General features: G+C 45.3%; 2 protein-coding genes across 3 annotated transcripts in view; one reads left to right on the top strand and one right to left on the bottom strand.

Annotated features, from left to right (window-relative positions):
* The window catches only part of COPG2 (COPI coat complex subunit gamma 2), a 95,590-nt gene extending 92,409 nt beyond the window's left edge, over window positions 1-3,181 (top strand). The window contains exons 21-24 of the mRNA XM_073899207.1: window positions 1,112-1,209; window positions 1,960-2,098; window positions 2,349-2,447; window positions 2,897-3,181. Coding sequence (XP_073755308.1) covers window positions 1,112-1,209; window positions 1,960-2,098; window positions 2,349-2,447; window positions 2,897-3,027 — 467 coding nt within the window. The 3' untranslated portion in view covers window positions 3,028-3,181. The remainder of the gene's footprint in view (window positions 1-1,111; window positions 1,210-1,959; window positions 2,099-2,348; window positions 2,448-2,896) is intronic.
* Window positions 3,182-3,423: 242 nt separating this feature from the next.
* On the bottom strand, window positions 3,424-22,758 carry MEST (mesoderm specific transcript). 2 transcript variants are annotated; one of them, XM_025865589.2, is made up of 12 exons: window positions 22,676-22,758; window positions 13,273-13,427; window positions 11,287-11,366; window positions 10,823-10,900; window positions 10,561-10,697; window positions 10,330-10,388; window positions 9,180-9,220; window positions 8,572-8,642; window positions 8,220-8,321; window positions 7,597-7,673; window positions 5,620-5,683; window positions 3,424-4,721 (listed from the first exon to the last, which is right to left on the bottom strand). In XM_025865589.2, the coding sequence occupies exons 2-12, from the start codon at window positions 13,424-13,426 to the stop codon at window positions 4,604-4,606; spliced, it is 981 nt and encodes a 326-aa protein (XP_025721374.1). In that variant the 5' UTR covers window position 13,427; window positions 22,676-22,758; the 3' UTR covers window positions 3,424-4,603. The 2 variants fall into 2 exon arrangements, with proteins under 2 accessions (XP_025721374.1, XP_025721373.1); XM_025865588.2 differs by lacking the exon at window positions 22,676-22,758 and adding an exon at window positions 16,881-17,119.
* Window positions 22,759-23,946: the final 1,188 nt, after the last annotated feature.

The following is a 23,946-nucleotide window of genomic DNA, read 5'->3' as shown; positions in this document are numbered from 1 at the left end:
CACACACACACACACACACACACACACACACACACACACACACACACACTCCTATTTAACTCCTAGACAATCGCTCTTGGAGACAGCAGTCATGTCCCAGTCATCTTTTTACCTAAGGATCTGACACATTAGATTTAATGTCTGCATGTCCACTGTCAACACGTACTGCCACTGACCACATACTTGGCCAGAAGGAGGGAGGGAGGCAGCTTAAAGTTGAGACTGAGCCGATGAAAGTCCCATTACCCAGCTTGTCATATACGGTCTTTACGTCGGAGTCTGTTCTTCCCTGTCCTTCCTATCGCCCAGATGACTCTTACTCCCCAACTTCTAGTATGTTTTGTACCTGATCCTAAATGCCTTTTCTTCACCCACACTTAATAAATCCCTTCCTTCCAACAGTTCAGAAAATCTCATCTTCTTCATGAAGACTTCCCTTTCCAAAAATGTATCCCCGATCGCCATTTCTTCCTTATTCTACCGGTCATCCCCAAACAATGAGGCTCACTTGCTTTTCCATTTTAAGACAGTGACTATACCAATGCCAGAACCTCACTACTGACCTCCTCACTGTAGGTTGAAAGTTGACATAAAGCACATTCATTCTGGTGGCCTGTGGACCCACTGTCAGTCCAGTCTAAAGATAAAATATTGATATTGAGACTCTTGATGTACTTAGTGTTAATTTAATGACCTGTGTGCTTTTTGGGTTTTTGTTTTTGTTTTTTTTTGCTCTGCTCTGTCAGCTCCTAAAAGTAATGGTTCTTACATTTTTCAACATGTAGACTCTTGACAGGCATGGCAAAAAGCCCCCAAAGTTCTCTCCCCTGCTGCTTGCTTCATACAAATACGAAAACGGTGTTGCCCATGTCGTCTTTTCTGTGCTATTCTAACCCACGGTGGGGGATGGTTTTTAAAGTGATTTTGTGAGACTGCCTTGTCGGCCAGCCCCAGGCTCTGGAGCTACCACCCTAGGAAGCAGAGGCTGCGTGTGTTCTGCTTGACGGTACAGAACGCAGCGCCGTGTGCAGACGGGGCTCTCTGCGCCTCGGGCGGGGGCTCCGTGCCTGCCCCGGCCCTGACCCAGGCTCGCCTGCCCTTTCTGCCCCAGTTGCAGGCACCTTCAGCTGCACCATGAAGTTTACGGTCCGGGACTGCGACCCTGACACTGGGGTTCCAGCTGAGGAGGGGTATGATGATGAGTACGTGGTGAGTCTCCCCCACACGGACATGCACTCTGACGCCCTTGCACCATCGAGTGACTTCTGCCTGCAGAGACCACGCTGCTAGCGACATCGGACATGAACTTAGGGGCTTATTCTTCCCAAACAGATCACAACTGAGGAGGACCTGGACAGATCCTCCTCTGTGAGAGGAGTGTGTCATGCCCAAGAGAACTGGGATTTACCACTTAATGACCGATTAAAACAAAACTCACTTTTTGATGTCTTTATAATAGGGATGATTAAGAGATGAAACAATTACATGATTTTCATGGAGATCAATGAGTTTTATTTGAAGTATTGGGTTTTTTTCTGTTTTTATTTAGCCGCGTTTAGTTTGCTTCTAATGTAGTCCCATGATGGACTGAAAAAGCCTTCACAAAATGCAGGGAAAAGTTGAACCAGTATCAGGCTGTGAGTGAATGTGATGTTCAGAGGCCCTGTCTGGCCCGAACACGAAGGTTAGGTATGGCAGCATGACTACTTTATACCCCAGGGTTATAGGTGGTGATCTGAATATAGCCCTTGCCAGATGTCCTGTTTTCTTGCTTTCCTTTGCTAAGGCCTACATCGTTAGATCTATCTAGACCACAGAACTTAAACTACTTTGGTGGTAAACTTTTTCCTATGCTCCTGCAAAGGACAGAACACCAAATGATAAAACCATTCTAATCAGTCCCTTCTGTCCTTGTGGTGTACTGAAGGACTTTACTGACCCCTGCTTGTTACCTACTAGCTGGAAGATCTTGAAGTGACTGTGTCTGACCACATTCAGAAAGTACTGAAGCCTAATTTTGCTGCTGCCTGGGAAGAGGTGGGAGACACCTTTGAGAAAGAGGAGACCTTTGCCCTCAGTTCTACCAAAACTCTCGAAGGTGAGAACAATTTTGCTATCGGTGTATTGCAGGATAAAACCTAATGGGCATATTTATTATTCCAGAGTATCTCTTTTCTTTAAACATTTCATAAACTATTTTGCTGAAAAGGCCAGGATCCTGTCTTCATCATCTAATTGAGTCAACCAGGTTCTAGTCTGGTGGCTTCCCTCCTCAGCACCTGCTGGGACGGAGGCAGACCCCTAGGCTGAGCTTTCCTGATACAGTTGCATCTGTCTTCTCAACACAGAAGCTGTCAACAACATCACCACCTTTCTGGGCATGCAGCCATGTGAGAGGTCGGACAAAGTACCGGAGAACAAGAATTCCCATTCCCTCTATCTGGCAGGTAAGAAACCACCATCAGATTCCCCCTTTGTTTGGTCGCAAGATAGGAAGGGGTGTGCACAGGCCCTGCTACTATCCGTTATCCCGTCATAGGAGTCACAATTTGCAGCCCTGTCAATGTGAATAATTTGTTTTAGCTGTTTAATTATTTGCAGGCTATCCTTAGGCTGTTTTTGTTTTTAAAACCCTTAAATCTCTCCCGCAGATACCAATGCCACCTGCCTCTGAGTACTCCAGATCAGTACTACTGAATACCTTCTATGTGCCTGGTATCATGGGTATACAAAAGATTACTTAAGTTTGTACACAGGATTCAATTCTCACCATAAACACAGATCTCTAGAAAAGCTAAAATAATAGAAAGGAAATGCAGGCAGAGCATGACATATTTCATTATTCAGAGCTTGTTTTGAGTTCTTAATCTAGTTTTCCTTGCTTTTTTTCTCTCAGGTGTATACAGAGGTGGCTATGACTTATTGGTGAGGTCCAGGCTGGCCTTAGCAGATGGAGTGACCATGCAGGTGACTGTCAGAAGCAAAGAGGGAACACCTGTAGATGTTATCTTAGCTTCTGTTGGATAAATTTTTACTGGGCAAGATGAAGTCGATGCACACTTCACTGTCAGTGGGCTTTTAGGCTGGTGGCATGAATTTCCCAGAATCCTACTTTTAAAGATTAATGTCTTTGGAGAAGCAAATTAAATATTTGGCCCTGAGCCAGCAGATCAAGCAAGTATCTATCTGTCCTTGTGCATGTAAATTTCTTTTTCCTTTTTTTTTTTTTTTTTTTATTACACTCAGCCAACCTTGGTATGATAGTACAGCTTTGGGTGATCTTGCAAATCAAATACTATCCTCTACCCCAGCTGCTTAACCTCATTATAGTCTTTAATTTAATGTGTGTCTGAAAGCTCCTGACAATGTTGGAAAGCTTTTATCCCAGAGGGGTGGTGGGGGAGGGGAAGCCAGAGTCCACTTTTGTCAAAATTCATTTTTATTAATAGAAAATAAACACTTATTCCAGTTTCAGTTGTTATACTTGAAGTTGCTAATAAAAAAAAAAATTTAAAATAATCACTTAATCCTCCTGTTTCGACTAAGACAGTGAAGCTGTGGCTTAAAAAAAATTTCAGCACCATTTGCTCATAGGTCTTTCAGAATTTGTTCATAAAGTTTCTGGAACTTTCCTGTCTGTAAAGTACAGGAATTATGAGCTACAAGAGGATGTCTCTCTGAGACAACCAATGAGAAGTTAAGTTAATCAGTCGTCAGAAAAGGAATCTCTGTACATTCGGTACGGTGACCTGGACTATACAACGATCCCCTCCCCTCCAGCTCGGGAGGGACATGCCTCGAAGCACTGAGGTATGAAGAGTCAGACTGTTACTCGCTGTCAGAGTTAGCTAATAACAGTAAATCTCTGGCACGGATGCTACTGGTCTTTAGTATCCTATGATTTTAGGAACTTCTGTAAATAGTCTGAATTTAATTCAGTGTGTATTCAGAAATTAAACCTGTTTAATAAGGTTCACTACTCTGCCAGAGTATCTGCTGGTTTAGTATCCTTAGAAAATACATATAATACATGTAGGTAAATCATAGTCTTAAAGTATACTTAGAATACTGCATTATTCAAACCAAAACCTATGTTAACAAAATGTTTATAATTAAAAGCAGCTGATGAAATGAAATCCCAAGTTATTACAAGGGAGACTCACTCTCACTTGAAGCTGTGTTGCTTAGAGAACTTAAAAACGCATGTGCCCTTAAAGCCATTCAAGGACAGGTCAGGAGACACCCTCTCCTCATGCTTTACTTTAGGACTCCGGTCAAGGATAGGCCAGAAATGAGCATTTCTAGGTATTTCAGAAAAGTCCATAGAAGTGTTAAGACTTTTAAGAAATTCCTAATAGCGCAAAGGCAAGTCCATACACTTGCTCAGATGTGAGAAGAATGGGAGGTGGACTGTTAGGGCCATCCTTAACGGGAGCTTCTGCGGGCTTTTTACTATATGCTGATCACCGATGTGCATCAGGTGGACTTTTGTGAGAGAATAGTGTTTGGTGGCCAGGACCTCTTTTGGGCATTTCTTCCTAAGTGGAATACACAACAAATACGGGAGTAGGGGAGGTAATACAGGGGAGCTACTCTTTCCAGCTCAGAAGGAGTTGATGAAGCCCATATATGCATTCAAGAAGCCCATGGGATCCTCTAGCTGTGGATAGTGGCTAATGTGGTCATCCAGAATCGACACTGTGGACCGCGGCAGCGTTTTCCTAGTGGAAGAGAACAGCATGTAGGTGAACTTAAGGCTGGAGGGAGAGGACGGATGCAAGCCAGTGGGCAGCCCCGGTTAAGGCTCTTGTGGACATACCACACTGGAAGGAACCAACAAAGAGCTTATTCACCTTCTACTTTGGAATTGTATCTTAGGCAGATAAACTTGCCAGTTCCATTTACGACATAAACAGACTAGTTCTTAAATGTTCATAATCCAACAGACAACAACCTGAGCATATAACACTTTGCAGCACCTGCCCAAGCAGGATGACTTCCAGCTCCTTAGAGAAGCATGAGGCATCAAACAAGTGGGCCACTCAGCAACTCCCTGTCCAAGTAAACATAACAACAGACCGTCCTTAACCCTGGGAGTGGATGAGGGGAAGGCATTTTGTTTAGTTAAATGCACACTATTTACTACTGGGTTGTTTCTGCTAGGCCAAGTGAAGGTATGGGACAGTCTTATGTGACATAGTCAAGATTTCATATTCCAACACCTTCTGAGTAAGTACCTAGAGAAAATAACCGATGAGAAGGCACTTTTCCATAGTGCACTCGTCTGCTCAGCTGAGGTGGAGGAGTTAGCTTTATGATCAAACTAAAGCAAACATTTCTTAAAATAAATGTATTTCACTCCGTGGTTCACATGATAGCTTTTTCTTACCTGTACACCTAGGAATATGTAGTAACCATGACAGTGAAAACAGGCCTAATAAATCAAGACAACGTATAACTGAGTTTTTTCATCTTTACATTTCTGAAAAGAAGACTCCCCAGTTCATCCTTTTCTAATATGTTTCCTGGATGAACAGCCAGCGAGGGCAGAGACAGTGGCTAACCTGTTCACCACTGTCACCATGAGGAACAAAACAAAGACCCCTGAGGGAGACTCACCTGTACAGGTCCAAAAACTCTGGATAGGGATTTACGGGATCCAATGGCCCATAGATAAAATGAACTAGGAAAGAGAAAAGGAATGAATTACTAAAGCTCTCACATCTATTCTCCTCCCTCAAAAAAAAATGGTTTTTTCCGCAGTCTTATTGAGAAATAATTGCCATATATCACTATATGTAAGTTTAAAACATACAGTATGACAGTTTGGCTTATGTATATTTGAAATGATTACCACACAATAAAAAGAAAAAAAATTCTCCTCGTGATGACAGCTCTTAGGGTCTACTCTCCCAACAACTTTGTGAGCTGTAGTGCTCATGCTGTACATCACATCCCTAGGACCTGTAAGTGTAGGTTTGTATATTTTGACTACCTTCCTCCAATTTCCCCTCCCCCCACCTCTGGTAACCACAAATCTAATCTCTTTTCCTCTGAGTTTGGTGGGGTTTTTCAGAGCCCCCACAGAAGTGAGATCATTCAGTATTTTCTTTCTGACTTATCTCACTTAGCATAATGCCTTGTAGTTCCATCCCTATTGTCACAAATGGTAAGACTGCCATTTTATGGCTGAATAATATTCCACTGCAGTGTGTGTGTGTGTGTATCTCACAGCTTCTTTATCCATTCATTGATTGATGGCTGTTTCCATGTCTTGGCTGTCGTAAACAATGCTGCTACGAACAAGGGGGTGCAGACACATTTTCAAATTAGTGTTTTCATTTCCTTTGGATATATTCCCAGAGGTGGAGTCGCTGGGTCATATGGCTGTTGTATTTTTAATTTTTTGAGACTCCTCCAGACTATTTTCCACTGTGGCCGTACCCATTTAAATTCTCACCCCCAGTGCACAAGGTTTCCCTTTCCTCCACATCCACACCAACACTTATGTCTTGTCTTTTTGATGATGGCCATTCTAACATGTGTAAGGTAATATCTCATTGTCGTTTTAATTTGCATTTCCTTAAGGACCAGTGATGTTGAACTCTTTTCATGTACCTAGTAGGCCTTTCCTGTATTTTCTTTGCAGAAATATCTATTCATGTCCTTTGCCCAGTTTTTAGTTGGCTTGGGTTTTTTTGCTACTGAGTGTACGATTTCTTTATATATTTTGGATATTCACTCCTTATCAGATACATGGTTTGCAAATATCTTTCCCATTTGTTGATGGTTTCTTTTCCTGTACAGAGCTTTTTTAGTTTGATGTAGTCCCACTGATTTATGCTAGAAAACCTAGCTTCTTTCAATAAGTAGGTTATAAGGAACTTCTGGGAATAAGCCAACAGTTCATTTGGGACAGTTCTCCTGTATGGAGACACTCAGTCCCTCCTCCAGCTCCTCTGTGCCTGAACCAAAAGGCCTAAGTCTCGCGCTCCATGTTCTCTTCCTATACATCCAGAATACCGTCATTATTTAGGTCTCTCTCCAGTTACAACTGACCACTGACATTTAAATCAACCACTAATTGCTGGAGCACTACTATGTATGAAACACTGCACTGATTTTTTTTCTTTTTAAATCTATAAGATTGAAGAGACAAATGAGCAGAAACCACCTACAGCCTCTCGATTAGTCATCTAGACCGCCTTCTGTCCCAGCAATTCAGCATGTAACGTGGCAGCCACGCACGCCGCACAGCGCAAAAGCCAGTCCCGCCCCCAGTCCTGACAGTGGAACCAGCTACCCCTGCAGCAGCATCCCGCTGTTTCAGATGCGGCACTCTACAACGCGTGTCACCGCTCTTCCGGATTAAATAAAAGATGCCCAGTTAAATTTGAATTTCATATAAGTAATGATTTTTTTAAGCATAAATATGTCAAAATATTGCAAAGCACATACTTATTCTAAAAAAGTATTTGTTATATATCTGAAATTCAAATTTAGCTGGATGTCTCGCATTTTTATTTGCTAAATCTGGCAATTACTTGAGACCCATAGTCCCTCAGTCCTATCAAGATATAAAGTAGAACTACTCACTGGGAATAGTTACAGAAGCAAGAGCTCCCACCCAGCGTCTTCTAAACTTCTTCCTCTGGTTGATGTACTGTAAGAGACTATAGGACAGAGAAGTCAGCCAGAGTAGAACGAGAAATCTTTATTGTTCTAGGAATGCAAAGGCATCCTAAAACGAAAGCTGCTGCATTCTCATTTGGATCAAGTCGTGAGCATTCTTTGTATAAGATGGAAAGCTCTCCTTCTCAGTCACTGTTGCTACAGAAAAGACATGAAAAAAAGACATGTACTAGGCTCCTTTCACAACCATGATTAGACATTTTGAGGCACTTAATATTCACAAAAAGCCCAAAGTAGGATTTGCCAAAGTCACTGGCCAGGTAGAAACAGAATTAGCATCAGAATCTGCAGCTGTTTATCTAAACTGTGTGCCACGTGCCTTACGCTGATGGCTCTCTATTCTCAATTTCTTTCTTCTTAGAAAGACCAGTGCATGACTTCTTGGTTTGCCTCACAGGTCAGAGAGAGAGGGAACAAGCCAGCAAGGAACAAAACAAGCAATCTTCTACCTTTCCCCATTCCACACCGCCCCCCCCCCCAACAAAAAAGAGCTTCTCTGGAAACCAAAGCAAAGTGTTATTTCTTACCTGTCGATAACTAAGTTCCCGTCATTGTTGCGAATCCCTGCCCACATGTCCCACAGCTCACTCTCAGAGGGGCGGGTGTACGGCCCAAAGACTGGGGTGAGACTGAAAGAGCCCGAGAGAGCAGGAAGACACATGTGAGAAGAATCCAGAATGTCAAATATGACTGGAACCTCACAGGTCACGCAGGCTGACCCTTAACTGATTTATGAATTCCTTCTACTACTTCCCTGGCAGGTGGCCAACATCTTCGTTTTAAAGTATCAAACCCTAGGATTTGGCCCAGAATTTTAATGGCAACTTTTCACTACACTGTTCCCAGGCTATAGTAAATCAATCTTTGACAATGACTTACCCTCGGGAGAATACAAAGAAGTTCATCAATCGAGTGAGGATGGGTGACAACATGCCTCCATCTTTGAGAAGCTGTAGGTAAAGAAGTAAAGATCTGAGAGAAAGAAAACCACTAACCAGGACAAAAGTTTTCTATTAGGAACTAAAAAAGGACTTTAGTCAAATGTCCTTCTACCGAAATGTTTGTTTATTGGCTTTTCGTTTTTTGTTTTGCCTACCTATTCTCTCACGGAAGACAAAACCTCTTTGTAATTCCCTTTAAGATTACATTTCTACACTTCACTAAATCCCTAAGGCTTCTAACTGATGCATTCAACTTTAGGATCTGATCTATTCAGCCATCATGCTAATGATACAAATCTCTAGATAGCTCTGTTTCTCCAAATATTTGTTGATCTCTTACTCTCAGAAATGAGGCTCTACCTAGAGGCCGCTGCCATTGCTTTATCAGCATAAGAAGGAAAAAACTAACTTTATTCATGTAAATTCCTGAGGAGAGGATTTTCACTATGGCCCATTACAGCAGGTATGGCCCTTATATAGGTCCTAGCATTATTTATGTTGGTATAAATCTTAAAAACTAAAGATTTTGTGACTGGAGTAGCCAACCTTTTGGAGAAGGAGAGGACGGTGAGTCTCAGGAAATATACCTATAGGAGAAAAAGAGACTTATGTTAGTCATTTACCAACAACTTTAGGCCCATTATCGGAGACTATTGTCCCTATTTACTGTCACCTTTGGGGGCCATCACTGCCAGGAACAGGATTACAAATAAAACTTAGTTCTGTCATCTAATTACTTCTCCAAGGAATTCTGTGTTTAACAGGTCAAATTCTATCCCACTGGGATTACTCTCCCCATTGGAAGAGTAGAGAAACGGGGGAAGATAATGTACGTGATCATCCATAATGCTGATGACTAAGCCCTGACTCCCCTTGGCCTTTCTAACCATTCCTCAGAGCACCTAGTATTGTTCATGGTTTGGGCTGCAAAAGAAACCACCAGATTTTTTTCAGGGATGGTAGGTCCCTGGGCGGAGTGTGTTGGGGGGTGGGGAACGAGAGTTTTTCCTTTTCCATTTTTCTAAGGGTCAATGGGAGAAAGCCCTGAGCATTGCTGATAAAGGGATAGACTCCTGTCCCAACCTGCCCTTATGGTATTCAGGGGACGTGTGGATTATTCACGGATTTACAAGCTGTGCTCCATGGCACACACACAAAAAAGAAACTCCTCCAAAAGGTCTAATCAGAGGTTCACTAATTTCTACCTGAAACTTGGCACTGCTACCAATTAAGTTTCTCCAGCAAACCAGAGGAGTATCAGAAGCACCCGTGGCTTCATCACAACTATATGCATAACCCAGTGCAGATGCTGCAGACAGTGCAAACTGTCACTTGTGCTCCTCAACCCCGAGCACGGTGCTCGCTAGACCTACCCATAGACCTCGCTATGCAATGCTTTTACAAAGAAGCACTTATTACCACAACACAGCTTTTTATGAACTGTATGTTAATATAACCCATTTCTTTTATAATCCTATTCATTTTATTTTCTGTATTTAAAAACATTATTCTGAAAAAGGGTCAATAAATCTCATTAGACCACCAAAGTAGTTCATGGCACAAAAAGGTCAAGGGCCTCTGGTTTAAATGTGTCTGCCTGCAGTCTCATCAGATTACCATTTAGATGTCAAGGTGATATCTACCTGTGGCCCTTCAAAGCTACACTTCACTTTCCACCCACCACCACGGCAATTACCTCCATTTGAAAGACAGAGACTCTTTATAGTAAGCCGACCGGATCGATTCTGCTTGAACCTAGAAACAGGTGAGGGAAACACATCTGAGTGGACATACACCAATTCAGCAGCTGAAGACAAACTCCCAAGAGGGAAAAGGGCTAGAAGGAACCCAGGAACAATTTACTTTTCCAGCATCTTAAACCAGTAAGACCCGTGAATAGTACAGAAGAGTCTATGACCTCACTGACCTATAAAGCAGCTCCTGAGCAACAATATCTCCGTAATCATGAGACAAAAGGTTGATCCTGCGGTTCTGGAGCCCCAGGTGCCGCAAAAGTGCCTCCACGATGCTGGCCTGCTCAAATATGGAGTAGTGATGCGGTCTCTAGGGAGAAGAAAGCCCAGATATACAGTAGGAAGTCATGAGTGCAGATCTGTCTGCAGCCTGACCCTCTGTCCTGGTCTGCCCCCTCCCCCACCCATCACTGGTCCCATCTAGATGCTGCTTACTGGTTTGTCACTGAAGCCAAAGCCCAAAAAATCAAGGGCGATCACTCGATGAAACCTCAGGGTCAGACCTTCCCAAATCTACAAGAAAGAAAGAGATGATCTGGCTTTTGTGATCCTGCACCTCCTCTCCTCCGACCTACAGCACAGGAATTTCATTCCCATCTTGGCTTAACAAACAGACTTCGATAAAGGGAAAATCTCATGCAACTACCACGGGCCCACAGATGATCCTCTTGGTTTACTCCTAATCTCCATGAGGGGAAAACTCCAGCACTTTAAACTTGGCAATGATCCTTCCCAGATCACCAGAGTTTTTACTCCCTTACAGTAAATGAGACAGTTCTACACTTAATCCTATTTTATTAGGCAATTCAAATACGTAAGAACCTTCCAGTGCTGACAACAAAATCCTTGATTTTGGATTTTTAAAGACACAGTAGGATCTAGAAATTTGATTTCATTACCTTGTACCAATCATAGCTGGATGTTGGAAAGCCATGTAACAGCACAACGATCTCAGGACTTCCAACCACACCCACAGAGTCTGGGAAGAAGGAAAGAAATCAGTTAGGCTGACTGCTTATAACAATAACCTTGGAAATATTAAAATCGAAGTAACCTGGTATAAAGAACAAGAAACCCTGCCTAAATTAATGAAATAAAAATAACAAATTCCTTTTTAAAATGGAAGCTTACTGCTTTAGGTAAAAACAGACATTTGATTATTTTCTTTTATATATTAAAGACTTGTAAACAGCACACTTTATATGAAAATACTGGAAGGCTGTCTGCTTCATTTCACCTATATTTTTTTAAAGTACTTCTCCATTTCTTCCTTTATTCTGTATTATCAATATGTAAATTGTTTTTCCACAGTAAAAGTAAACTTGCGCAGTTAAAAGTACACAATCACAACATAAACACTGCAGATCCTCTACCTTATCATTAAGGGCCTCACAAAAATATTCTAAAAGATAGCAACTCTTCCTCAACCTGATGGACACCTTAGTTTGTCTTGTCTGTCCAGCACTTTTATTTCTCCTACGGAAGAGCCAATCCAGTATCAAAAGCATAATGCTCAAACTATTAACAATTCTATCAAGTATAAAAAAGGATTAAGCAATACTGACATGCACATTTTTTAATGCAGAAACATCTTTTAAATTAGCCAAACATTTAAACAGTAAAATGCCGGGGCGCCTGGGTGGCTCAGTTGGTTAAACCGCTGCCTTCAGCTCAGGTCATGATTCCAGAGTCCTGGGATCGAGCCCCACATCGGGCTCCCTGCTCATGTAGGAAGCCTGCTTCTCCCCTCTGCCTGCCGTTCCCCCTGCATGTGCTCGCTCTCTCTCTCTCTCTCTCGCTCTCTCTCTCGCTATCTCTCTGTGTCAAATAAATAAAATCTTTAAAAAAAAATAAACAGTAAAATGCCTTGCTTTTAAAGTATTAGATTAAAAGTGACACATTCATACATCCTGCCAGTGGCATGAGATTTGATAAGGTTTACAAAAATAATTTAATTAGAAGCAATTTAAAAATATACTTATTCTTGAGAACCCATGCAAATAAAATCATTCTACTTACAAGTAGTATAGTTTGAAAATATATGGAAAAAATAAACATATACATGAAGATTTCCCTTCAACATTAACTATTTAAAACATTGAAAAACTAGAAACAACCAAATGACCAATATAAAGAAAAGTATATACTTACTTAGTTTGAATATCGCAAATGAGAGGAGGTCAGGAGCAATAATGAAAAACGGTTTATGACAAACATTTTTCGTTATTGCTCTTGACCCCCGCCCAAAAGATAGCTTTTCCAATCTCGTTTCAGTTTCTTTACCTATAAAATGGGGTTAATGGCATCCATCTCCAAGTACTGTTGTAAAGATAGTTAATCTTAAAGATAATAACAAAGGTTGAGAACATAATTCAGTGACTAGCATATGGTAATTACTTGATAAGTAGCAGTCATAATAATCATTAGCAAATTAATCTATACAAAGGTATAAGGCTTAAATCACATTTAGTTATGCATATAACAAACCATCTTTCCAGAAAATAAAATGAAATCAGGGATGGAGGGAACTAGAACCCGTGGTAGGGCTATCTACTGAACACTAGGGGCGCCCAAAAGAGAAAACTGGTATCTATCAATCCAAATGAGGTTATGAGGAAAAATTACACGGAAAAGTCAGTTCTACAGAAATCGGAATCTCAATTCCATCGCCCCCCACCCCCAACAGTTTTCTTTGAGTTTCCCTGCTATGGAGTTATTGAGGGGAATTAACCCATTCCTTCAAGCACACTACACAGAAAAAGGGGTTTTTCCCCCCTCCCTCACTGAGGGGCAAAAGAAACCAGTAACAGACCCAAAATGAGTAGCTTGGTGGGACCCCCGGAGCCTATTATACGTGCGGGGCGCTCCAGCAGTCCTGTTCTTACCTTGGTAGAAGATGCGCAGGCCCTTGTAGGTGAAAAATTTGCCTGACGATTTCCATGAGTGAAGAGCAGGAGAAAGCTGGGGAGGGGGGATATGCAGATAGGCCGCCAGCAGGGGCACAGCCAACAGCCCCACCTGAACCCACCACTCCCTCATCCTGTAAAGAAAATCAGAGACCTGGGGTAAGCAGTCGGATGACGCTGCGCGCTTTTACAAGCCCCAAATCGGTCAGATGGGGCGGGAAATTTCTGTGCCATGCGGGGACTACCTTGCCCTCCATGTGAACCATGGCAGAAAGTTTACCAAGAAGAACGTAAGCACACCTCTCCCTGCTTTCCAATCGCCGTATCTATGCACCATTCTAATTTTAAGGAAAAAATATATTATTTTAATATGTAATCTTCCCTCTCTCCTTCCCACTTTAATCCCTCGGCACCCCGCCCCCCGCCACTGTGGTTTTCCTAAAACCTGAAGAGGTTTTTATGTAAAGTAAAAGGAAGTTAAGTATTGTGCACCTTTTCATTGGCTTTTATCAAAGCTTCCCCAGAAAAAAATGATTTCCTTCATATTTATTCTAAAAGCTCTACCACCCACCCACCAGCCCTCACCAGTAAAATGTTAAATATAGAGAAAGATACATATATGTAGTTTTTTTTCTTTTACTAATGTTTAGAAAAGCATCACATATCCTTAAGCAGAGAGCTGTTTTTGATTTTTTAATACTTCTCAACTCTCTGACCCCAGTGAAGCCCCACTTGGTACTACTCCCCGGATCTGTGCTGAGAAACTGCTCCAGGTAAACAGTCCGCGGAAGTAAGAAGCTAGGTACACTGTGTTTTCCACCATAAGCAGCTTTGTCAGGACCCACAAGATCTAATCTCTTGAGAGGTCAGGGCAGCAGATTATATTTCTGCTTTTCTTAGACTCTTGAGGCAGCTCCCATTTATTTAATTTCTTAGGATTGCTACCCACCCTGCACACCCCTCAAAAAAATGAGGCAGAGCTCATAGTCAACATCTGAAAATCGCTTTTGTCTTTGGAAGGAAAGCACTGGTTTGCACACCCAACCTTCAAAGGTCCAAGTCAGTCTACTCACAATGAGGAGTGCTAAATAGGAATTAGACACAGTTCCTTCTGTTTCTAGTTTATGACTGCTAATAGTCACCAGGAAAAGAATTATCAGTAGAATGCAAGTTCTCTAAAATAACCAGAATGGAAATACCTTCTAAAACGAAAATAAGAGTTGTCAAGAAAATAGAGCTATAAATTAGGGAAATGAATTGTTAAAGCCCTGGCAGAAAAGGCTCTGTGTGTACACACACCCTTCCACCATCTTGCCTGTAATCTGGCCACAATCCCTATCCATCACAAACTAATCCAACTCACAAAATCCCTTTTTTTTTTTTTTTTAACTCTAAAACAAATAAGGCTGTGGTCCCACAGGGGCCAAATCACCACGTGCCTTAAAGACTGAGCAGCTCCTCTCTTTTTTTTTTTTTTTTGGCATCACTAGGGCAGTCTTTTTTTTTTTTTTCTTCCTCCTTAGTAGCTGTCCAGAAAACAGACCCAATGATTCGGTTGTATCTTTCAACATTATAAATGATTCCCCAAAAATGCCCCCAATCATCATATCACCATTTTTACCCCACAATAGCAGCAGGCTACATCCCAGTATCTACTTGAAAAATGAGATGACAAAAAGTATGTTTGTGTATCATTAGTTATCATCTGTCCCGTACTTCAGCTCCTACGTTTGCACGTTCACATTTCATCACTCCTTCCCACCCACCCCACCCCCCGAACCCCCGCCCCACTCCTCATCTCATTCATTCAGGGGTTCCAGCGGACGAATATCCGCAATGACTCAGCAGAGAGCCAGGGAGGGGCGTACTAGAGGAACAAGCAGAAGGAGGCTCCCTGCAAGGGGGCTCGGGTGCAGGGGGGTGGGGTAAAGAGGGGGTGGGGGTGCGGTAAAGGGGGGGTGGGGGTGGAGGGGGGTGGGGTAGGCTGAGGTGGAGGGGGTGGAGGGAGGAGGGGGGGAGGAGCCTCGGGGGGCAACGACTGTGCATTTTCCACTCATGGACACCCCCACCCTCTATACCTTCCTTCTTTTTCACTCCAAGAAAGAAAAGAGGCAACCTTTCAGGAAGCCTTTTTCTGGTTTAATTACTCGGTAAAAATGCCCTTAACGACATTTTAGGATTTTTAGTAGCGAAGCAATCTGGCAGTCAGTAGCCAAATGGGATTAATCATTTTTTGACCAAAATTTCCATTACTTGATGAGCCACAAGTCAAGAGTATAAATTCAGCAAACCCAGGTAACAAACCTTCTGGAAATTAATCAACCCTTCCGAGCCTTGAATTCTTCGTCTTGTAAAGAGGAAAAAAATACATTTAATACCACCAAACCTGCCACCTTCCAGCATCGCGGTGAAGCTGTGAACTACTTTGTAAACCAATGCAAACAATTCATGTGTAACATTATGACAGTTTGATCACATCATCATTCTCACTTAGCTTCTCATTACAGAAATCTGGAAAATACTTACACCTCGGTGATATGGTACTGCAAGTTCTAGTCACACCTATGCAGTTAACTCACACCACAGCAATACCAGGGTCTTCAAATCCTAAATCGCGCCACAGTGATACCGGAGTCTAGAAATCCTAAATCGTGCCACAGCAATACCAGGGCCTCGAAATTCTAAATCATGCCAAGATGATGCAGGGGTCTAGAAATTCAAAATCACGCCAGGACAATGCCAGGGTCTAAAAACCCTAAATCACGCCAAGGCGTCACTGGGGTCTAGAAATTCTAAATCGTGCCTGAGCAATGCCGGGTCTAAAAATCCTAAATCGCATCTGAGCGATATCAAGGTCTAGATATCCTAAATCGCGCCAGGGCGATGCCGGGGTCTAAAAATCCCAAATCGCGCCAGGGCGATGCCGGGGGTCTAAAAATTCCAAATTGTGCCAGGGCGAAGACAGAGTCTAAATATCCTAAATTGTACCAGGGCAACGCCGCAGTCTAGAAGTCCTAAATCGCGCCAGGGCGAAGCCGCGGGCTAGAAATCCTAAATCGCACCAGGGCGAAGCCACAGTCTAGAAATCCTAAATCGCGCCAGGGCGAAGCCGCGGTCTAGAAATCCTAAGTCTCACTAGGGCGAAGCCGAGATCTAGAAATCTTAAATCGCGCTAGGGTGACGCCAGGGTCTAGAAATCCTAAGTCGCGCCAGGGTGACGCCAGGGTCTAAAAATCCTAAATTGCGCCACGGCGACGCTGGGGTCTAAAAATCCTAAATCGCATCAGAGCGATACCAGGGTACAGAAATACCAAATCTGGGAGATCTCCAGCTCAAAATCCTACTGCGTGCCAGGAGTGACATTCCCTCCCAAGTAGGCAGACAGGAATCAGAGGACAGGCAGGTGCGTCCCCCCCCCCCCCAAACCCCGGGTGGGGGTTTTCCCTCCACTGCGGGAGTCACAGTCTGGCAGTTCTAGTCACACCTATGGCACGGACACGCAGAGTCCCCACCAGCTAGGCTGCACCCTCTCCGGGACGCCGGCTTGGAGCCAGCCACACCCCCTCGCGCCTGCCGCGTGCACCCACCTGCGGAGGCGATCTCGGCGTACCATGGCCGCGTCTTATCCCATGCCGCCCGGCACACGGGTTTGGAGCACCGCGCGCCGCAGCGCCCGCAGCAGGGCAGGCCGGCCGGCAGCCGGGCACAGCCTACAGCCTGCGAGGGCGGCGCCGGCCGCGGCAAGCAGCGAGCAGCCACCCGGGCGTGCGCTGCGGCACTGCGCGAGGTGCGGCTGCCGCAGAGGAAGCACCGAGATGTGCTGGTTGCCGCGACAGTGCCGAGCGAGTGGGCACCGACTTTTAGAGCCCACCCGCGCCCCGCCCCTGGCCCGCCCACCGCGCCGCAGTGCCCCTCCCGCCACGGCCACCGCCCCTCCCCACAGCCCCTCCCCGCAGCCCTGCCGCCGCAGCAGGGATGGAGCATCCTCTCACAGCAGCTCCTCTAGGGGGCACCTTTAGGGCTGTCGACCCCCGCCAGCACCCCGCTGCTCTCTCACAGGCCCCCCAACCCTGAGCTCCAGGTTCCGCAGCAGAAATCCTCCTCTGCTGAGTTTACGCCGCTGGAAAAGACGACCACAGATCCCGAAATCCCAACACACACCCCCAACCACAGACCACCACCCACAGTCCCCCCAACCCCGAGGTGGCCACTCGACCTCAGGTGCAGTGGGGCTCGGGGCGGCCAACTGTGGTACCTGCTCTCAGTCTGCACCATGCCCGAGGCATAGGTTCTGAACTACGCGAGTACCCAGACCAAAGCAGCGGTCCTCAAGTGCCCAACCCCTCCTAGGTCCCTAACTATGGGTAAGCAGAAAGGACACAACCAAATGGTTAGGGAACGATAAGCTCTGCTGGGCCTACTACCTATCTCATCGGCTGATTCGGGGGACAGTGGTTAGGAAGCAAGAAGGGCAAAACTTGGGGAAAAGTCTGGGTTCTCTCTCTCAACCACTGCCATGGCCACGGCGCCAGGCACGTTTCCTTTGCAGCAGCACTACGTGGCCCGCATGCCAGAGCCCCGCCGCAGCCCTCTCGCAGCACCCGCTCCCAGCAGAGGGCCTGTACTGCGCCAGAAATAATGATCTTCACAATTATGAGACTAAAACTCCCCCTTTTTTAGATGTACGATGGAATCACAATGCAAGGCCGCAGCGGTACAGGAAAGAGGGAAGGAATTTTCTTCTTCACCTATAATCCTTTGAAAGGCATATATTATGCCTCTGAAAAGAAAAGTGTAGAGAATCACAGTGCCTATGTTCATATTCTGACTATAAACTTAAAACTCTGACGAAGGCGCGCGCGGGATGCGAGCGATGCGAGCGAGCCAGGCAGCCCAAGCAGTGCCGGCTCCCTCCAGCGGGGGCGCTGCAAGCCTCTCCTTCCACTCACGCCCGCCAGCCCGGGGCCATTCCGCCGCAGCCCAGAGCGCAGGCAAGCACGAATCGCAAAAGGCCAGACCATCCGAGCAGACCCAAGGCCACCCAGCACCTAACAGTGCACTGGGAGGCAAGGGCCACCAACCAGGCACAGGAGAAACCACCACTTATGAGCTATCATCAAAACGTGTGGCACAATCCAGGGTACACTTCTGGTGTCCGATGAACGAACGCTTTTTTTTTTTTAGCATCTACAATGAGCTAAAAGCAGGGGATACGAAGATGAATGAGAAATGGCCCCTGCCCCAGAACAAGATGTTGACCATCCGGTGGGGAAGACAGACAAGAACTGAAGCTGCTTATATTTTCCCTTTAATTTCCTGGCAACATTCTGTGACAGGTTGGCCCCCTCCCCCTAACACGTAAGGCCCTCAAAGGCCGAGCCCAAGTATTATTCACCTTTTGTATCTCCAGAGCCCGCCACAGTGCCAGCCACAAAGCAGGCCCCTAATAAATACTGCATGAATAAGTACAAGAATCTGAGGGCGCACAGGGGAGGAAGTAATTAAGGGGAGGGGGGAGGGTTGTCTTGAATGATGAATAGACATTTACCGGAAAGACAAAGAACATTCCAACCAGAGGGGACGGCAATTGCAAAGCACGGAGGCGCAGGACTGCACAACCTCTGGGGAAAACTGCAAGTCCTTTGGGTCCACGAGGACGGGCAAAAAATTAGGCTACAATGCGTATTTCATCCTAAGGAGTTTGGAATTTGTCCTAAAGAAAGTGAGAAGCCACAGATGGATGTAGACCCTTTATGGACTTAATTGGTTACTTACCAAAATATAAATTACTCCCTTTAACAGAAGATTACCTGTTTTAACTACCACCTTTTAATTTTTTTTAAGATTTTATTTATTTATTTGAGAGAGAGACACGGCGAGAAAGAGAGCACAAGCAGGGGGAGTGGGAGAGGGAGAAGCAGGCTTCCTGTGGAGCAGGGAGCCCGATGCGGGGCTCGATCCCAGGACCCTGGGATCATGACCTGAGCCGAAGGCAGACGCTTAACGACTGAGCCACCCGGGCGCCCCTAACTACCACCTTTTAAAGACTGAATTAATTACTTAGTAAAATTTAAATCAGTCCGCTCAACGGAGTACAGGTTTTCCCATTTTAATTAAGACAACAATAACAATCTTTGCATTATTTTTTTTTCGTATTTGTTGTCAATGGAACCGATGAGTCCTACGGATTCCACACTTTCATTCTCACCGCACCAGGAGCACCAGCACCCAAGATGAAGGCAGTTTTGTATTTAATGGACTGAGCGCTTACAAAGGATCTTATTCTGAAAGCCACAGAACAAGTGGGCAGTTACGAGAAACTGCTGGGGGGAGGGATAGAGAGGGGACCAAGGAAGCTCTTGAAGACAACAGGAATTCTGAGTCGGGTGCTCAAGAGAAACAGAGTGGCTAGGAAAAACTTCATTGGAGAAGGAGGAATCTAGGGCTGAGGACTTCAAACCCGGAACTAGCTTAGGTGAAGAAAACATTCCTGTTCGGAAGACCCTCCAGTGCAGAGGATGCAGAAGACCCTCCAGTGCAGAGGCAAAGTAGTCTGAACAATGCAGAGGATACTAGGAGAGGTCGGCTTCGCTAAAGCCGGGAATTTGCTTTCCAAAGTCGAGGGAGAAAATGCTAGCAACAAGGCCCCAGGAGCCAAGGGGTTAATGAATTTCTTAAATGTGCCTGCCTTACTTCCAGAAAGAAGCTTCCTCCACCAGGGAGAATCTAGCCCAAGGTATAAAACAGTCCAAGTGCCTGAGATAACATGTAACCATACATAAATCCAAAGTCTGCCTCCGGTTTGCTCTCAGTACACTTTCAGTTCTTGAATACAGACACCACACTCCACTGACATCCCATGCAGCGCATTCCCTCAACCAGCAGCTTATCAGACACTCCTGTCACATTCCAATTCTAAGATGGTCCCACATAATAAGACCTCGGATTTTGCAAAACTTAGTGTCGAAAGCTCAGCATTCATTGTACAACAGCGGTATGAGATCAGCGGGGCTCGTACCCTACGTTCAATAATCGTATTTTTCTAACCCCGGTCTGAGACCCACACTATGACAAGCACAAGGATATTTCTGAAGACAATGAGACAGAACTGGGACTGCCACTTTGAAGAGCCATCTATAATTATCGACTCAAATAAATGGAAGAAGTTCAACATGGGAGAAATTTGGTTGAACAGCAGCACGTGTTAGAGACTTAGGGCTTTAGGTGACAGTGAGTCAATGTGATATGGCTCCAAAAATGCCATTGTAGATTGCAGAATGTCATCAGAGAAGCACCGGGAATAAATTAATCCTACTCTATTTTGCTAGTCAGACTTCAGAGAAAGTATTTTATTCTGTTTTACAAAGCAATTTAGGAGACACCTAAACAGGAATTTGTTCAGAGCTCACCTAAAATGCATTGCAAATTATGTCACTGAAGGTATAACCGCTCTCATATTTTAAGCATGGATCTTCACCAATTTATCCCTAATCCTTACAATAACTCAGCGAGAGGACTATTTTCATCCACATTTTGCAGAGAAAGATACAGCAGCTCAGAGCATCGAGTGTTAGTATGTAAAGGACTGGGAACTGAACACAGATGTGTCTGGCTCCGAAGCTGGCGTTCTTTCCAATACCCCACACTGCCTCCCTGTTTAAAATAACTGGGCATGTTTAGTTGGAAGAAAAGAAGCCTTGTGGAGTAAGTGGAAGAAGGAAATGTGTTAGCAGTCCTCAAATATTTGTGGAAGCAGCATTAGACATTTTATTCTGTATGGCTCCAATGAGTGCAAATTGTAGAGAAACAGATGTCGATTCAACATAAAGAATTTTCCAACAGTCAGGTCTGTCTGGAGAGACTGAGTGGCTCAGCCATTTTGGGACATGGCAAGATCCCCGTCACTAGGGGCTGGGTAACCCTGTGGCAGGTATGCAAGCTCTGGAAGAATGCACCAATGACCTTAAAGGTCTTTTCCCATCTGACAGAAACTAAGGATCAGAGAGGTACTGGAACTTGGCCAGGGTGACCCCTCTACTGAAGAGTCAAATCCAGAGCTAGGTCTTCCCTGGGTGTTCCTCAGCCCACAACTCTTTGTACAACATGACGTTTCGTGCCGAGGGCAAGACAAATTGAAATCATCAATACAATCACATAAACCTCCTTCTCAGCCAAATGTAATCAATATGCCCCCAAGGTGACTGGTGTTTTCCTCTTCAGGCTCATTTCTGGGTAAAAGTCTTTGGTTGCAAAAAGGTCAAAAGATACGTGGTAGAGAAGCAAAAGGGGAGTAATCCATTAACCAGATAAAATGAACCTAAGCGACACAGAGCTGTTACTATAGATTACAGTGTCACTGGGCCCCCCTAAAGTATCTTTACACACCCTCTGCGTTACTGGGCACATCCCATAATCCCACACCTGGTCCCATCCCGCTGGTCCATACCTGACGGTACATCTTACACACGCACACAGATAAACAGGTTGAAGGATTCGAAATTGTCTCTTGCATTTTTACAGCTCTTTGCCTTTCACATGTATTATCTCATCTGATGCTCACCACAGTCCTCTAAGGAAAACAGCTACCTTCTTTCAGACAGACGAGCAATTTCCTAGCTGCCTGGGGAAGAGGACTACGCACAACTCACTTTTTTTTTTAAACTCCTTTCCACATTAGATTATTCCCCCAGCCTGGATGAGTCAACCCAGAAGCAGGTGTTTCGCTTTTCCTCGATCGCTATCATCACCTCACACCTTCTTCAGCTGTCCTCCCCCACCGTGCCCTCCAGTGCCCCCACCCACGCTACTCCTGCAGCGCTGCCTCCCGACTCCCGTTACTACCACTCTTGCCTGGCACCGCCCCGCGAGTGGCTCCAACTCCCAGGGCTAACTACCCTCCCTGCGCCGTGTGGCCGCGTCCCCGCACCCCACACTCGCCCGGGCCCCTGTGGCTGCCACGTTCCTGACCACGACCACTACGGCTGCCCCGGAGTGGGAAGGCACAGCCTCCCAGGAACTCGAGTCCCGGTTCCCTGGAGGGGCGGTCAAGCCGACTAACGTTGTAAGGGCAGTCACGCCGAGGGCGAGGGTTTGTGTCCTCGTCCGACCCCAAAGTTCTGGGAGATGACGACCGAGGACCTCGCCCACGTGGCCCTCGTGTGGCGCGCACACCTCGCGCAGCCACCCACGAACCCCAGCGTGGTCCTGCACGCCCAGCATACCCTCACGCCCTCCTGGGCCATTATCAGTCAAAGCCTGGTCCCCAGGATGGGTGTGTGCTCCACGCACACTATCCACATACCCCAAGTGTGGCCATACCCACTCTTCGGGTGGCCTGGGAGGGTGAGGGTGGAGGGTCACTTCTGCCCCGCCCGTTTCTTACCTGATTCAGGTAAGACCTGGGCTACAAGACTCCATGTTTGGGGGAAACGGTTGCGCATGCGCTTCCTGCGGCCAGAGGTTCTGGGACTTACCCCAGTCCCCAGGGACGACCCGGCCAAGCCACCGAATACCCGGCTCTGGGCTAGAGCGTCGCCACCTCCGTGCACCGGCCCCTCGCCCCCAACCCAACCTGTGCAGCCGCCTTCTCCCTGCCGGGCGTCAGCGCCACCTATTGCAAAGGGTATGAAATGGCAGGCTGTGCCTTTGAGAAGAATCTGATGGATTGGATAAATGAGAATAAAATTTTATACGGCCTTATCTCTCATGTGATAAACTGAAGGCCAAAGAACAGATATTTGGGTAGTTATTAACTATGTAGAGATCTTTGGTGAGTCTTCTATATCTCATTCATTCATAGTACCGAACGACTCAGAGTACCCTAAAGACTCCCCAGTCTACATCTCCAGCCCTGATCTCTACCCCAAACTCTAGATGCATATATTTACCTGCCTTGTGTTCATCTTCACATGAATGGTGCACACACATCTAATACTCAACAAGGACTAAGTTAAATTCACTACCCTTTCTCCATGTCCTCCTTCCCACACTACAAACGGACTCCAGAGAACCTGTGCTTCCTTCTATAGTCTCTATCTTGGTTAATGATATTACCATTTACCCCAGTCTCCCACATACAATCACCAATACCTGTAACATAATGGAATGAGGCTAAAGAGACTGGCAGCTTTGGGTATAGATGCCAGCAAGTTCCTTCTTTCCCCCTCCTTTTCATCTTACCCCCCAAATGTCTCTTGAATTCATCTGGCTCCCCTCTGTTCCCACTACCATTTGTCCTTATTCAGGTCTCATTATCACTCACCTGGACTACTGCCTTCTAATTGGTTTCCAGGTCTCCACCATCACATCTTTCTAATCCATCATTCACACACCTGCCAGTGATTTTTCTTAAAACTCTTTCCTGCCTCCCTATTGCCAATGCTAAATTCAAACTCTAGCTTGGCATGCAAAACACTGGTCCTTCCTCTAGAATCTTCTCTTTTACCATTTCCACCTGTCCCACGCCCCAAAACGTCACAATCTAACCAAACAATACTAATTGTACTTCCTCCCAAACACCATGGGTTTCCTTTCTCCATGTTTTCCACGCATATGTTCTTGCCCCCTATCAAATATATTTTCCCCACTTTGCTACCTAAAAAATTCATTCCTCAATACTCAACTTAGTTGTCACATCCTCTTGCAAGCCTTTCC

This window comes from Callorhinus ursinus, unplaced genomic scaffold, assembly GCF_003265705.2.
Source record: "Callorhinus ursinus isolate GAN/ISIS: 27379988/994484 unplaced genomic scaffold, GSC_fseal_2.0 scaffold12, whole genome shotgun sequence".
Taxonomy (NCBI): domain Eukaryota; kingdom Metazoa; phylum Chordata; class Mammalia; order Carnivora; family Otariidae; genus Callorhinus; species Callorhinus ursinus.
Note: the sequence above shows the minus strand (reverse complement) of the source record. Positions and strands in the feature narration are given on the sequence as shown.

Coding starts and splice junctions, on each gene's coding strand:
- MEST (XM_025865588.2), bottom strand. CDS start 16,906: ATGGTACGCCGAGATCGCCTCCGCAG. Junction 11,367..13,272: donor CCTGCGCATCTTCTACCAAG/GTAAGAACAGGA, acceptor CCTTCTTCCCAG/ACTCTGTGGGTGTGGTTGGA. Junction 10,698..10,822: donor TTGGCTTCAGTGACAAACCA/GTAAGCAGCATC, acceptor TCTTCTCCCTAG/AGACCGCATCACTACTCCAT.